Genomic DNA, 17,277 nt, shown 5'->3' on the forward strand with positions numbered 1-17,277 from the left:
CTTGATCTTCAGGCGGGTGACCTGCAAAATCATCTGAAAAAGGTGCGCACGTGGGATGAGCTCACTAGCTCAGTAAGTGAAAAGAAAGACAACAACAATCACATCCATATGCATTATATGCTATACAATTCATTTTAAATCTTATCCACCTAAACAACATTACTAAGTCTTTGGTTATGTGCTACTACAACTACAGTGCGCGTATGCCCCAGGTACGAGCCGCGAACTCCATCCCGCGATACACCCATAGAGTTGTCAAAGAAGACCCACCGTGAGTACTCGAAAAAGTAAAGCATGCCGACCACCGGCTCTCAACATAAAAGTAAATGATAGAAAGTAAAGGTGCTGACTCCAGCAATTTAAAAGCAGTACGATTGGCCCTCTTGAATATACCACTGAGGTTGTCAAATGTCCTAATGACCAGCCGGGCGTATGTCTAACCGTCACAGTGACACGACAACCGCAACCACTACTTCCCCCCAAGTGATAATCCAACACCTCAACCCCTGTTGGGAAGGGTCGTAGCACGGAAAAATCATAATCCTAAATTGCATGCTCCTATATAACATAGTACGATTGCATAGTGCCACAACGTCCCATTCCACGGGCCACCAGTGCACTCATTTTCAGGCCGACTGCGGCATCTCGTCTAATAATGCATCATTCACAGTAATCCAATCATTCATCACATAAGCACATCAATCATTTAGCATTGAGAATGTAAACGCAACACACATTTCATAATCATATGAGGATGACTAATTTACATATAATTTGCATAATGACATGGCTAGTCTAGATACAATTGAATGATGCAAAACAAGCCTTAAAATAAAGTCAAACATCCTCTCCCCACTTACTTGTTGTGTACAAACACTCACGCTTGGTACGGGTGAGATCCGGCGTGAGAAACGTAAGTTTCAAGTGAACCTATCATAAGTGAATGGGGTTAGCATTTCACCACCTTGGGGTCAAAACTAACAAGATTTGATGTTTCAATCATGTTTAAAACCATAAAAGAAGGTTGTTCGTCCATTTTGGGTCCATTCGGACACAAAAATCACGTTGGGGGCCCCAAGGGTGGGCCAGACAGCCAGCTTGTCTTCGCCCACCTGTCTTCTCAGGTGGGTGGGCTCACCCGTCGGTCTTCTCAGGCGGGGGGGTTGGCCCGCTGATCCTCACCCACCGATGGGAACCGAGGGCCTGCCCTCTCAGGCGGGTGCCCTCAAGCGAGCTGGTCGGCCTGTCGGTCCTCACCCACCTGAGGGGACGAAAAATTGCTTTATTCTTTGAAACTTTTCCCAATCTTGGGGAAACCAAATGGGGCTATTCCAATCACATTTTCCACACATCTAGGATCTTATAAGATGATTCTAATCTAGATCTAAGTTAGATTTAAGAATTGAAAAGCCATCTTACCTTATTTGCTCAAGAACTCTTTCAAAACCCCAAAATCACTTCTTAGCTCAAGAAATCACCAATGCTTCTCAAATCTTGTAAACACTTCTTCAATCCTTCAGAATCAACACATAGACCATCTATTAAACCTTAGATTCACCATCTCAAGTGGGATTTACAAGATCTCAAAGAACTCTACTCAAATCAAGGGTTTTACTTGGGTTTGGTGAAAGTTTAAGAAGCATAGCCTTTGCTCACCTCTAATCGCAAATCTCATGTTGGGGATCACTCTTCCGGGGTCGGAATGGGAATATCAAACCTTGGCATCGCTTAAAATCATTCCTTCCTCCTCTTTCTTCCCCTTTCTTCTTCTTCGTTCTCTTTTCTTCCCTTCTTTTCTCTCCCCTCTTTACTCTTCTCACCAACCCTTTCATGTAATAAATGAGAAAAGGAGAAACACAATAAATGCTATTTATACTTTAAAATATCTAGTAACCACATGGGTGGGTCACTCAGGTGGGCGGATGTGCCCACCTGTGACCGCCCACCTATGAGTCGAAACTTAGCCAACAAGTGAGATTTCAATGGAATTAGACTCTCGGCATGTATCTCACTCTCGGGACAAGGTGTATTATACGTATACACTTTAGGATACGATTACATACCAGCATTACCCGTATATGACCTTATGATACGTGCATGTACACAGCTTGGGTACACCCGTCTCCTCTGGCACTGACTCGGACTTGTCTGGCCAACCTGTGTTCAAAGTCACCTTTGCCATCATGGTCCATAAGGAACCGCCTCTCTGGTTCGGGTCCTACATAGTTAAATCGGGTCAACCGTGTAATTAAACCAGGTTTAAAAAGTAGGGTATCTACACATGGCCCAATCTTCATGTACCTCGTCAATATGAGTTTCAATCTTGGTCAACATCTCCCATACTTAATCCTTGAAGGTGGCAATCTCCTCCCACACTTGAGCCTTGAAGGTTGCAAGCTCCTTCTTTTGATGGTGTGCCATGGTGTTGAGAGTAGTTGGTAGGGACTCCTTGAGCTCCCTCATCTGGCATTCGACCTCACCCACACGGCTTTCGAGCTCCTCCCCACTTTTCTCTACAACATCGAGGTGTTCCATTGCTGCGGCCATTACTAGCTCCACCCGAGCTAAGCAAGGCTCCATAGCACCACCAACATCCACAGACTTGTCCTTATTCCTCCTTTGCTTCCCTGTTTTGGGGTTGCCCTCCCTTCCATGGTTTTGCTCACCTGTTGTCGCATCGTGCACTTCTGAATCATTCGATATAATGTCCCATAAGCTTGGCTCCCTCGTAATCGAAACTCTGATACCACAACTGTTACAGCCTTAGACCTTTCTAAGCAACCGTGCAAGCACTTAGCACTCCACTAGCACTAAGTCAGCCTAACTGCACTTCTTAAGGGATTGCTTGGTGGATTATTCTCTTGGTTGGTTGGTTGGTGAGTCTTGGTTGGTGCCTAGGCTAAATGAGGGCATCTCTATTTATAGGTACTCCTAGTTACAATGAATGGCTAGGATATGTACATGTGTCTTACATCTAACGGTTACTTCCACCTCCTTTGTGGAGGATTCTAGTAACTTTCTAAAATATATCATACAAATATCTTCTAAAACATAGCTGCTACAAAATATTTAGAGTTCCACACTTTGGTAGAATTCACTAGAATCTGGGCCTCACTTAGCCCAATGGTCTAAGTCCATGGGCTTAATGGGCTATGCCTATGGGCCTTCAGTGAGTGGGCTGTGACAACATGCACCAAATGTGCCATAAAATAACCACGCATCTTCCTTCCCTTTAAAGTTTTGGTTTCTCTAACGAGTCTCATCTACTGGATGTTCTTCCTTGTGGAATCTTCCAAAAAGTTTCAAACTTACACTCGATCCCCTTGTTCGCACATATTTTCATGCCAATCATTCCCTTCATATTCCACACGATTACTTAGGACCTATATGATAATCATTATGTTTCTCTACTTATCAATTTTTTTGTTTATGAGAACAAAAAAATAATAGAAATCCGTCTGTTACCACAAGTTCATTTTTTTGCTCTTAGGATTGAACCATAACCTAAAAGTTGCTAGGAAAGAAAAAAAAAAAAAAAAAAAAAATCTCTATCCTAGAAATAAGAGGGGAAAATAGAGGGTTGTTATTTAATTAATGAGCACATAGTTAATTTGATAGGCAAAGAAGTAATTTCATATTAAAAATAAAATATCTTCAATGCAACTTCTACCAAACACTACCACCCCCTATACTAAAATTTTAGGTACTAAATGATATTTTGTAAATTTATATAAGTGTCATACACAGAAATTAGTATGTAGTGAATATATTTCTTTTTCTTTTCTAATCCAAAAATATAAATTATTACATATTATTAAACATATTTTTTTACTCAAAAATATAATCCAGGAACAAAAATATAAAAAAAAATCATTTCTGAATAAAAATTTAATTAAGAAACAAGATGATTATCATGCTGGCCATATTTAACTCACATCTTATGTGAAACCTTCCTTAGCCACGTGATTTTAGGCAACTCATCTTTTGTAATAATAGCCATGTGTATGGTGTTCCCCTCCATGCTCCAGCCATTATGATCCGAATATTTTGCCGTTAAACTATAACGTGGACTTGAATCAAATCTCCTCCCTAACCAATTGCAAAGCATGAGAGAGAGCACTTCTCGTTAATAAAACGAGCTGGAGTTCTGCTGTTGTAGACCTAAGCCTTCAAACTCTGAGGCTCCAGAACAGCCCCTGATCCCATGCCGTAGGATTCGAATCTTTAATATAAAGGTCATCTCTAGAATATTTGTCACCTGGCACTAACAACGATTCCGCTTACGTGGCACCAAACCCGAAAGATCCAGACATTCCTGCGACAACAACGCTAACAGCTTCCACCGGTCCTAGTCCTAGACTCCTAGTCCAGATACCCTATCAGCTCCCACGTTACCGTCTCTTGTTCTCACCGTTAATTGACACGTGGCTGGAAACAAGTCGTTCCGGAGTGTTACGTTTCGAGGCGGTGACTTGCAAGGAAGCGAAACCGAACCAGAAAGGTAAGTTACTTAGAAGGCCAGATTGCATTCCTTGCTTTATCCTGTCGAATGCTCCATCGGTAAACCGTAGTTTTCTGTTCTCTCTCTCTCTCTCTCTCTCGCTCTCGGTTTCAGATCAAGCATGACTGGTAGAGGCTGTGAAGGAATCGCAAGACAGGGGCTCGCTTTCTGATCTTCAGAAACTCAACGAAGTGAGGGCTTGCTCTGAGTTTGCGACGGCTGCTCCAAGGTTTCAAGATACGAAGACGATGAGGGAACCTACATCTGATACTCATTCTGACATTTACGGATGTTTTTCATGTCAATCGAAGGGGTCTGCTACTACGAAGCAACAAAAGGACGATCGAGAAAGAGAAGGTTCAGTGGAGACTACTCTGTACAAGTCCCCTAAATCGGATGAAAAATTGGAGTACTGGACGAAGAACATTGGAATCGTTCATCATCAAATTTTGAAGATCAAAGAAGAAGATTGGCACCTAGGGGAGGAAATTCGAGAGGGACTTAGCACGAAAGAGAAGCTTGCTGTTCTTCATCTCACCTCGCAGATGGATAGTTTTATAATTTCAAGGCCGATCTTGCCTTCTTCTCCCCTCAGTGGCAAAACTGCCATTGAAACGATTCATTAAGGTTCGCTTCTCTCTCTCTCTCTCTCTCTCTCTCTCTCTCGCAGGCTTGCTTTTGTAATGTTGAAATCCATCTGGATGATAGTACTTCCGTTCTGTTACGCTTTCTTGAATTCCAGAAAAAAAAATGGAAGAACTGCTCATCTTGGATCATTCTTGTGTTTCATTTCGTTTCCTTTTCCTTTTTGCCTAACCGAATTGTGGAAAATTGTTCTCACTGTTCGATTGTTCTTTACTGAACTAGACTAATTTCTAGTGAGAGAGGTGGAAATTGATTTGTTCTAGTGTATTGAGGTTTGGGAGATTGTGAATTCTGTTCGTTTTCATGAACGTCAATTCAATTGTTATTGTTTCTGTTCGTCATCTTTTCATATCTGAATTAATTTGTGGAAATGTTCTATTGACCTGGGCAGATAAGACTGGCGATCGGCGTTGATACATTTCTTGGGGTTTAAAAGTTCTTCCCACCTTCCTTTCTTGGACGGATCACTCGGAAAGCTTGTGTACAGAGAGTAGCGACTGAATCAAAAGAGTCACAACCGGCATATAATATAGCTGAGATTGATCTTCTTCCTTGTTGAAACATCATCTATATATGTTCTTCTGTTACAGTAGGGGAAGAGGAGAGGGGACATTCAATATAAAATGAAGGTTTAAGTACTGTGCATGTTTTTAGTTATCGGTTTCATATCAGTTAATCGGACGATCAATATCGGAATCAGCTAATACCAATGGCGAATACCTGACCTATACCGAATTAGAGCTTGGTTTTGTATGACATCGGTATTTTTATTTTTTTACGGCAAAACCATACAATATGGCCAATACAGACTGATATGATACATAAACCCGTCCTTGCAATTCTTTTTGTGGCTGGAAGGGCCTTGCTGCTAGGCTGTGTAACCCTACGCTAGTGTAGGGACCAATGGGGGTGCACACACAAATGTCCAAGAAAAGGGGCAGGATGATCATTTCACTGACCCAGGTGAGAGGGCCTTGTAGTGTCCATTTTCCTTCTATTATTATTATTATTATTATTATTATTATTATTATTATTATTATTACTATTACTATTACTATTATTATTATTTTTTTTTAAGGGTTAAAAGAAGACTACTTGGTTGTGTGGATTCTGTGCTTAAATTGATAAGCGTGTGAAATTATAGTCCCTCTCTTATGAAACGAAAAAATCCCCTGCACTATACGATCAAGCAGCCACCTCTTGCCCTTTTTTTGAGACTTTCACCACTGTTTGTGTCCTTGATTGCAATGGTTATTCATTGGTGGTCAATGGTCATAATTGATTCTGGTCCTGTATAAATTGACATATTGAGTTCCAAGCACTTGAATTCCAAGAATTTATTTTTTTAAATGACCATCCCACCACTCATGAAAGGTAAAATCCCACTTTTATTGATGTTTTTTACATGCGCCAAGGGCCATGAGTTTCGTTGGTCCATGAAATTTCTGATTACAAAAGTAATTAGGTACCTTTACATCAGATGCTCGATGGGGTGAAGCGAGAATCACACGGCTGGGAACATCTAGTCACACACCTCAAGATGCTCCCAGCCATAGAATGTTCACTGCACCCCATCCAGCATGGGAGAAGATTGTTATGCAAGTATATATAACTGAGATAAGAAAAATGACACAACTTACAAAATGGTCTCCATTTTCTAGATAAACTAGCTTCTTTGTTTTCCCCTAAAGCCACCATTTAGGATCATCTAATTGGACAAGAGCTGGGATTTTGTCCAATGTGGGTTGGCTCAAGGACACAACCTTCACACTACCTCTCGGATCTTCTCATTGTTTGAACAAGTAGACTTTTCATAAGTTCTCCCTCAGCACTGCTGGTATCTATAGAGGACATCAACGCTGACAATCTCTCGCTAAGGTCCTCCACCTCTCTGTGCAGGCTCTTTATGTAGTTGCATGTCTCGTTCAGAATCTTCGAAGCTGATGCCTGAATCCAATCACCAAAAATTAAGTGTAAAGAACACAAATCATTATCTAATGAAATGAACCAACACAATAAGAAAACAAGATATTCAGCATACTCCTCTGATTGTGCCCGTCTTATGAGGCTCTGGTATCACAGCTTGTAACTTTCGGATTAGATCCTTAATTTCATCTTCTGTGATTCTTGAAGCTCTTGATCCTCTGGTAGACATTACTGGAGGTATCTCTGCTTCTTCTTTCTTGGGCTCTTCAGTTACTCTAAAGTCAGGTGTGGATCGTGGAAGCTGATGAAGGGGGGCAAGGTTCTTATACAAGCTCTTGCAAGGGAGGAAAGGTTCTTATTTTGGGCCCATACGTCACGAATTTGGCAAACAAGGAAGGGCCCATCACCCATCAAATTATGTGGGCCCTTTTCTCATTTGAGCAAGTCCAATGTACGCAGTTTCTGTTTGGACACGTGTAGTTCCATAGGTTACTACTGTCCAAGTCATTTTTATTAATTTTCTCTTGAAGTCTTTCCAGAAAGGAATATGTCCTCGACCCACAAGCCCTGTCTTCTGAAATCATGTCCCCCGTGTTTGTTGATTCATCAATTTTAAGAATGGAAAGATAAAGCCACATGTCATGCCGCTATTGGGTGACAGTACCCCAACAAAAATTTTTTTTAAGCAAATTCGCACGGTCCAGATGGATTTTGGACTTATCTACCAAACCCATCAATGTGGGCCCCAAAATTCCTGCATCCAATCAAGGTCCTTACATAGCTGCACCAAGTGGCATCCATTAAATCATTCAGCCAAGCGAGTTTCCTCAAGGGGGGACAACCAGCCGTAGCGCTAGCCCATTCGAGGGTCTATGGGGCAAGTTCAAGCTGACCCCATCCATTTCAAGCTCAAGCAAATTTTTGAATTAAGGCTTATAAATAAAAAAAAAAGGTAAAGTGAATAAATTTCCACCCAACGACGTTTAGTTGGTAAAGAGAGATGGAACGAAGGAAAGTTTGGTTGGAAGAGAGAGATGCAAAGAAGGAAAGAGAAGCGATGGAGATGGGTCGGAGTTTCTTCAACTTCAAGGTTGTAGAGATCGGCCGAAACTGTGAGATTCATTCTCAGATCTCTCTTCTTTCACCCTCTGGATCTTTATAGCTAGAAAATAAGTTTGGGGCAATATCAATTAAATGGCAAGAAACGGTTTCAATACCAATGATTCAAATTGAAAGAGAGAGAGAACTCAAAGACCCAGTTGTCAAACCGGAAATTAAGGGAAGTGAAGCTTGAAGCCACGGAGAGAGAAAGAACTAGAACATTAGAGAGGTAGGAAACCCAGTTGTCAAGACAACACAGAGAGCAATTACCGAACAACAAAGTTAGATCTTTGCAACTGTTGCCGAGCTTGGGCAGTGTCGGATCTAGTTGCAGCAAGGGTTGACTGTGACCTGTTGCAGGGGCGAAAGGGCAAAAAGAGTTGGCGGTGTCGGATCCGGTCACGATAGGGGTTGGCTGTAACTTGTTGCAGGGGTGAAAGGGCAAAAAGAGTTGGGGGTGTTTTGCTGTCCTTTGCTCAACATCAGATCCGGTGAGATGTTGTGGCGACAGTAATCAAAATCTGACAAGGTCTCTTCTACCTGTGACACTTCTTGGATGAAGATCAAGTGTAAAGGCACTGATCACTCTTGTGATTGTCCTACAAAGAAGCCTTTTCATTTTCGGAAGTTTCCTCCTCCCTCCTCAAAGAAGCACAAGAAACGGCTTTTCGGTTTGAACCTCTGCTAGTTAAAGAGACGGTCTAGGCCACGCCCTATTGCAGGTTACTTCTTGGTTCTGGTTTTCTGGTGTCGGAAAAAGGCCCTTTGAGCGATGGGTTTGTCAGGCCCAGGAGAGGCCGTTTTTATACCCTGTAACGGCTCGAGATGCTCCGACTCTGAGAACTAGGTCCAAGGGGGTCCTGATCGGCCTCGACTAGTCGTCTTTTTATCTATCTGAGTTTCGCCGGTGAGTGGTGCTATTCGGTTTTTGGACTTAATGCCTCTTTTCCACTTTGGTGCGATTAAGTTCGCTCTTTCTTTCCATGGCAGGAAAGGTCTTCCCGTGGTTTCCCGGATCGCACTTCTTGATAGTCGCTTTCTCCGGTATGAACATGCCGTGATTGCCACTGTTCAGACCACCCTGAATGCAGGAACTATATTCCTCACTCTCTACCCTAATTTCAACATAGCCGTAGTAGATCCCCATCTTTCTTCTGCTTTGAAGTTCCAGATCCAAATTTCTAGAACTCCCCAGACTCCTACGGCTTTAGCAGGAACTCTCCACTACCAACTGGCATATAGGTTACAAAATCATGCCTATGACCTAACCAAAGGCCAGCAAGAGGATGCCCTCTTCCTCTCTGTGGATTCTGATCATGTTCCAAGCCTTACTCATTGCTCCAACTCTGAGAACTAGGTCCAAGGGGGTCCTGATCGGCCTCTCCTGGGCCTGACAAACCCATCGCTCAAAGGGCCTTTTTCCGACACCAGAAAACCAGAACCAGGAAGTAACCTGCAATAGGGCGTGGCCTAGACCGTCTCTTTAACTAGCAGAGGTTCAAACCGAACTGAGAAGGCTGCCGGAGAAGGACCTTAACCGGAGAAGGAGGAAGGACAAGACTTTGATACCACCCTCTTCCTCTCTGTGGATTCTGATCATGTTCCAAGCCTTACTCATATCCCCAGACAACTGCCCCGAGATGAATTTTTTCGTCTCCTTCCTTCTTCTTAGGTTACGACTTATGAACAACAAATGGCTACGAGCCAACCTGCTCCGATAGAGCCCAGTTTGTTGTCCACCCTGAGAATAGAATGGTATCAGAGCCTTGTCCTTCCTCCTGTTGCAACGGTGGTGGGACGACATCGTTGGCAATGACGATCGTTCAAGTGGAGTTTGCCAAAGTCCCTAAACTTTGGTGAGCTCTGGGATGGGAGAATTTGAAGTCCACATGGGCCGATAGGAATTATGGGTCTCTCCCCAAAATCCCGCCCCTATTAAAAAAACAACTCAAATTTTATTGGAGTGACATAGTTCGTACAACTATCCCACTCCTTACATCTCACCCCAACAAAATCCCTCCAAACAAACGGGCACTAAACAAATAGGCCCTAAGGGTAGAGGGGTTTTGCTGGGCAAGTTAAGAAGATTTGAGTTATTTGTTTAATTGGGGTGAGATTATGGGAAAATATGATAATTTTTCCATCGGCCCACGTGGACGCCTTTTTCTCCCACACCAGTCCTCACCAAAGTCCCACCAATTGATGGGAATTTCAGCAAAAAATCTTGGGGTTTTAACACAGAGTGACCCTGAAGAACCATTGGACATCGTCGCTGTAATAGGTCAATCTTGGTGCCCAAATGCATAGCTTTGCACTTGTCGTTGGTTAGATCGGCAAACATGTTAAGGCTGACTTGAAGGTACGACTCTTGATTTTGTGCTCATCAATGAACCTGAGGTTATCCTTGAAGATCTCAAAGCTCTTTTTTTTTTGGATAAAAAATGACCGATAGGTAAGGAGATGGAATGGAGAGAATGAAAAGAAAAAGAAGATGGGGATGAGAAGTGGGTAGTGGGTTAGGCCAAGGTTTGGAGAAGAAGAGAAAATCAAAAGCCTCTTTCGCTTCTTGCGCATTGTAAACAGAATCAAACAAATACAGCACAGAAAAGGTTTTAGAATATCCGATTCCAGAAACCCAGAACAAGAACATGCTGGAATTTGTGAGTCTCTTGAAATAAAGATCTTGAACCCAACACAAAATGGCAGAAAAACAAGAACTTTTACATACCCTTCTTTTGTAAAAGGCTTTTATAAATCCCATGTTGTTGCTGCCTTTAAGAACTCACAGGAAACAAAGGAAGAAGCTCAAGTGGGCCTGAACCCCTTGGAGTACTCAGCGGCGGCGAAGATGGTGATTTGCTACTTGAACCAGAGTATTGAACAGAAAACAAAGTTCCAGAACCCAAAAGGGTCACCAGACTTGCAACGGGATCTCGCTCATGGATCATCGTTCTATCCCTCTATCTCTTTCCTTCTCTCCATCTCTCTCCTACTTCCCTTGTCTTTCACTTTAGTACCTTGTGCATTTCATACTGGCAAATTCCCACCCCCAACTCCCCTCTAAACAAACGGGCCCTAAGGGTTGGGCCGAGGTGCAATTTAATTAGTGGATTTCAGGAACAACAAGAATAATTGCAGTTTTAAGGTAGGAGGATTAATGATTTGGTGGGCTGTCCAATGGGTGAATTTGGTAGAATCCATTTTAAGTTGATTACTCAAATTTGATGACATATCTCAATTGTATAGTTCAATCATATATGTGCTTCCTTTTAAGTAAGGTTTAGTTCATTTCCTTATTCTTGAACTTTTCAAACTTTTAGGCTCTCATTGCTGTGGGGCCTGGGAAGGTCATAATGTACATAGATTTAGGTTATTTTTGGTAGTCATTCGAAAAAACATTTCTGGTATTTTTTCATTTTACCGGAATAAGAAAACAGAATTTTCTGTTTGGTATCTACGGTTCGTTTTTCTGTTTTATTGAAATGAAAAAAAAAAAAAAATCCAAAAATGAGAAATGTTGTTACCATGTTCCAATATTTGAGTTTCACTCTAAAACGGAATTTTGACATAGAAATGGAAATTCTAATTTTGACCCGGAACGTTGTTCCTGGAATAAAATAACTACCAAACGCAGCCTTACTCTTGCTTTGCAGCTAGACTGTTTCCCAATTTGAACCCATTATTACTCAATCGCAATGAAACAACCTTACCGTTGCACCAATGCTTGCCCTAAATTATGGGGACAACATTTTTACCAAATTTGAGGAACTTCCAAAAGGAGCTATTAAGGAGGTAATGGAATAGGTTTCCATCTTCCAGATATGGACGTGCCACAGGCCCACAACCCAGCTCCCTTCATGCAGTGATACTATGGCAAATAAGGTCTGTATATATGTCACTCATGTAGATTAAGGCCTGAACGCAAGCCCACACAAAGCCCAAATTGAAACCTGAAAAAGTGTGCCCAAGGTTGCAGTGATGCTCTTCCCCCGCTTTCCATGCTTTCTCTTAAGGCAGTTGCACCAGAGATTTGACTGAAAGATATGTATGCTTTGAAATGAAATCAGTTCTTGCCCTTTCAATGGCCTAAACATGTGTTATATCATAAGTAAAATTCTGTGGTCTGAATAATCCAACCATCCAATCTGGTTTGTCTGGTTTGGATTATTTTTCTCATAAGACCACTACAACAAAGAATTGAAGATTATTTTCTTCGAAGAAAGGTAAACATGAAACCATTAAAACATACTCAATAATACTTTGAGAAAACGAAGACTTTCTTAACCAGATGAATATAGACTGAAGGTTTTTATTCCTGCACCTCAAATAAAGATGAGAATTGGAACAACTGGCCATGGCAAGCAGTGGTTGGAAGAAAAGAGAGCTATCAGTAAACTTTGGATAGTATTCGAAGAGAAGGATCCGAATCTCCCATTTTCCAATGAATTTGGAAAGAAAACGCTTAGTATATCAAAATTATGAATAGACTACACGAGCTGGAGCGCCAGCGGCCCTAAAATCAACTAGGCTAGCAACTTTTTACTTCTTTCTTTATATATTTATTTATTTTTGGATAAACATGGACCAAAGGATCTTCTGCTTGTGTGTTCCTGTACAAGCATGAAGAGAGAGAGAGAGAGAGAGAGAGAGAGAGTACTAATTTTTCTCCTCTTTTTGCTTAGTTATAAATTCAGGATTCCAAATACCACTTAACTAGTCAAGTGGTGGGAAGCTATTAGGTAACCCTACTCACATTATAGATAAAGATAATTACAAATAAAGATAACTTAGGTGGATATAACATATAAGTTCGCATAGTAATAGTTTTCTTTCAATTTAATCCCTCCACTTACAGTATCGTATAACAGACCAAAGGGTACAGAAATATTTATTGTCCTTAATCCATTGAAATATCTCATAAAGAGAATCGAGAGAGGCCAATCCTGATACTGGTCGATCTAGATTGGACTGATCTGTGTATGGAAACTTCCCTAATGGATCTTATAGGAGGATTTTGGTGTCGATTCAATCTGGGGTATGGAATGGGCCTTAATGAATACAAATGTTTCCCTTTTAGGCTTGAAAATTTTCATTTTTCTTCCCTTTCCATTGCAATCAAATTAAGCCAAAAGAAAATGTGTAATACAAAATTGATCATACAATTTTGGTGAACCTCAACCTTCTACTAAATGAAGATCAGCTCAGCCCATCGAGATACTAATTTAGGGTTCTTGGGTCGATGGGCTTGGTTGAGCTGGAGTTTTGTTCCAGTCCAAATGCTCAACCCAACTATATGTTAGGGTTGGAACTAGGGTGGGGCGGGTTTTGCCCCCCGCTACAATCATCACTCTACAAAGTTAAAGGAAGGTTAAAAATGGCATACTCAATGCACAAGGTTCCCACTGCTATAGGGATTGGGGAGGGTCTTAATGTTCTTAGACCACGTTTGATAATTATTTGGAAAATCATTTTCTAGCGTTTTTCCATTTTTTGGGAATAAAAAACCAAAATCTTCTGTTTGGTGTCCACAGTTCATTTTTCGATTTTTTTTTAAACGAACTAGGTAAAAAAAAATCCAGAAACAAGAAATGTTGGAACATGATTATTCTGTTTGGTGTCCATGGTTTGTTTTTCCATTTTTCTAAAACGTACCAGATGAAAAAAAATCCATAAACGAGAAATGTTGGAATATGGTAATCATGTTCCAACATCTGAGTTTTGTTCAAAAATGGAATTTTGACATAGAAACTGAAAATTCTAGTTTTGACACGGAACGTCGTTTTTGGAACAGAATGACTAACAAACGCAGCCTAGTCTCACCCCTTGCTTTGTAGAGAAACTATTTTTCAACTCAAACTTATGCCTACTAGATCACAATGGAGCAACCTTACTATTGCAATGAAAAATGACAATTAATAGTTGAAGAAACAAAATGCCGCCTGATCGTATTATGCACGTCTCTTCAATCAATTATAATTTAATGAGACTTGGGAATGAATAATCCCTTGGAAATTAAAGAAACCTATTCCTAAAGACATATTTCTAATTGTGAATGTGACAGAGATATATATATATATATATATATATGAAATTTCATATATTAAATTAGTATGTTGACTTTACTTATATATAGGATCAGTAAACTGATATTTAATCGTTGACAAAACATGAATTAATTTGAAGTTATTTCCTGTTTATCATCATCAATTTATTTAAATATGTGATATTTAGGTAAAAAAACTCCACCCCCTCCCCCCAAAAAAATGTCAATGGTTGAGCAGTGGCTGGGCCGGCCATATTGAACGTGATGCCTACCACAGAACTGATACAAGCATTGTCTAGCAATCTGGCTAGCTAGCTATGAACATTTTCTTCCAAAAAAAAAAAGGTTGACTAATACAATTGTTGACTTGTAATTAATTAGTGGGTTCAATTCCTCTCCATTTAATTATATATATTTTTTTAATTTTTTTGGTAGATTTTTTTTTTTTGTTGGATAGATGGAGTAGTGGTCAGATACATCTAGAAGAAGAAACAACTCGATCTTTCTTGTTACAATTTTTGACCAATTTAATTCTGATGATGATGATATCAATAGATATTCCAGTCAAAGAAAAATCAAAATTAAATGTCAGAAAGAGTTTTTGTTTAATCATATTTTTGTAGAAGATAGTGGAGGATATTTCATATATAATCCAATCCATTCGACGCACCACAATTATATTGCACATCGTGGAATCAGTTGTCAAGAAAAATCCAAATTAAATGTCGGAAAGAGTTTTTGTCTGCTCATATTTTTCTAGAAGATATTGGAGGATATTTCATATATAATCCAATCCATTCGACCCACCAAAATTATATTGCACATCGTGGAATCAGTCTTCTACTACTTTCTCTTTTTGATGAAATTTGAATAGATATTCTTCTTCTTAATTAGTTTCAAGAGTTGGGTACAGAATTTGTCGTTTTGTTTAGGGCAACAGTTTTAAAAACTTTAAAGTCCAACCGAGTCCCAATTCTTATCGCCGTCGTCATCATCATCATCATCATTCACTCATTGGGTTTCTCAGCAGTTCAACAACCAATTGATTCTTCAATTTTCTATGAGAGCTCGATCCTTTGTGTTGCATCCCCATCCCAAGGAATAATATTGTTCCCCATATTTGCATTATATGATCATTTAATGAAGGATGTTTAAATCGAATTGAATCATTTATATCAGAACCATGAGTTCAAATATGGTTATAACTATTTAAATTGTTTAAACCAATTAAAATCGAACAAGTTTTGATATTGTAAGATCAAACACCAAGAAACACGAATAATAAAGAGACAATAGATCTGTACGACACAGGGATTTAACGAGGTTCACACATCAGGATGGTGTATTACGTCCTCGGACGAAGAAGAAGATGATTCACTATGCAGAAGAGAAATTACACCCTAGTAGCGGCGAGGAAAAACTCGCCCTGAAACCCTAGCTCAAAAAAACCCCAAGATATAATGACTTTCTCAACAAGCAACAGTATATTATATATACTCCAAATCGTGGGTCGACCCATCGGGTTGCGGTTGGTCCGGTCGAACCATACCGCGGGGCCGTAGCCTCCGCACCCCATACGAGATCAGTGATAGGCTCCGGGCTTGGGTATATCAGTCCAACCTCTTTGCTTTCATCATAGATCTCAGAAAATTTCCTATTCGGGTCGCCACCAAAATATGTCGGATAGGATTAATCTTCAAAACAGGTCAAGAATTCGAGACAAACTTAACAAATCTCCACCTGGGCTTGAATTCTCCTCCAACAGATAAACAAATAGCTAATATCTTCATCTTCTCCAATAGCCCTCCAAAGGGCTGAACTCAAATACGACAAACACTAAGTAAGTTCAAGTAATGCTCGAACTTTCCAACATATAAAGGCTTAGTCAACATATCAGCTGGATTGTCTTCAATACCAATTTTCAACGCTTGAATATTATCTTGAGCAATTATCTCTTTAATGAAATGATACCGAACATCAATGTGCTTTGTCTTCTCATGATATATTGGATCTTTAGTCAAGTGAATAGCACTCTGGCTATCACAATGGACAACAGTCACCCTATGATCCATGCTGAGTTCTCCCAATGAACCTCTAAGCCAAATAGCTTCTTTAATTACCTCAGTCATTGCTATATACTCTGCTTCAGTAATAGATAATGCAACTGTAGCCTGTAAAGTAGCTTTCCAACTAACCGTACTTCCTCTAAGAGTAAATACATAGCCTGTAAGTGACCTCCTATTGTCAAGATCACCTGCATAATCTGAATCAACATAACCTGATAAACTATCACCATTCCTCCCAAACTCTAAACAAACACCAGAGGTTCCTTTCAAGTACCTAAGTATCCACTTCACTGCTTCCCAATGAGCTTTACCTGGACATAACAAATATCTGCTCACCACACTGACAGCTTGTGAAATGTCAGGATGAGTGCAAACCATAGCATACATAACAGAGCCAACTGCACTAGAGTATAGAACACGTGACATGTACTCCACCTCTTCATCTGTCTTAAGTGATAGAGCAGTTGAAAGTCTAAAATGAGATGCAAGAGGAGCAGTTATAGGTTTGGCATCTTTCATGCCAAACGATACCTTCTCAGTTTACTTTTGTTGAGATAGCCACAACTTCCCTGTTTTTCTATCCCTCTTGATCTCCATACCAAGAATCTTCCTTGTTGCCCCCAAATATTTCATCTCAAATTCAGAACTTAATTGTTCCTTCAACCTATTGACCTCATTCATATCTTTTGCTGCAATCAGCATATCATCAACATAAAGCAACAAATATATGAATGACCCATCAGAGAGCTTTATGAAATAAACACAACAGTCATATTGACACCTGGAGTATCCAAAACTAGCCATAACTGAATCAAACCTTTTATACCACTGTCTAGGAGACTATTTCAGACCATATAGGGACTTCTTCAACAAACATACATGGTCCTCCTTACCTTCAATAACAAACCCTTCAGGTTGATACATATAAATCTGTTCTTCTAGTTCACCATGCAAGAATGTTGTTTTCACATCAAGTTGCTCCAACTCCAAATCAT

At 40.3% G+C, this 17,277-nt stretch overlaps 1 protein-coding gene and 1 long non-coding RNA gene across 2 annotated transcripts; one reads left to right on the forward strand and one right to left on the reverse strand.

Moving 5' to 3' along the window:
• The first annotated feature begins 4,489 nt into the window (after positions 1 to 4,489).
• LOC122089990 lies at positions 4,490 to 5,785 on the forward strand. The gene is made up of 2 exons (XR_006143381.1): positions 4,490 to 5,128; positions 5,538 to 5,785. It is a non-coding gene; the product is annotated as an uncharacterized LOC122089990 (long non-coding RNA).
• Positions 5,786 to 6,822: 1,037 nt separating this feature from the next.
• On the reverse strand, positions 6,823 to 7,307 carry LOC122088833 (transcription factor ILI3-like). Its single transcript, XM_042658178.1, has 2 exons — positions 7,188 to 7,307; positions 6,823 to 7,093 (listed from the first exon to the last, which is right to left on the reverse strand). The coding sequence occupies exons 1-2, from the start codon at positions 7,299 to 7,301 to the stop codon at positions 6,917 to 6,919; spliced, it is 291 nt and encodes a 96-aa protein (XP_042514112.1). The 5' UTR covers positions 7,302 to 7,307; the 3' UTR covers positions 6,823 to 6,916.
• Positions 7,308 to 17,277: the final 9,970 nt, after the last annotated feature.

The sequence above is a fragment of the Macadamia integrifolia genome, chromosome 9 (genome assembly GCF_013358625.1).
Source record: "Macadamia integrifolia cultivar HAES 741 chromosome 9, SCU_Mint_v3, whole genome shotgun sequence".
In the NCBI taxonomy this organism is placed as follows: domain Eukaryota; kingdom Viridiplantae; phylum Streptophyta; class Magnoliopsida; order Proteales; family Proteaceae; genus Macadamia; species Macadamia integrifolia.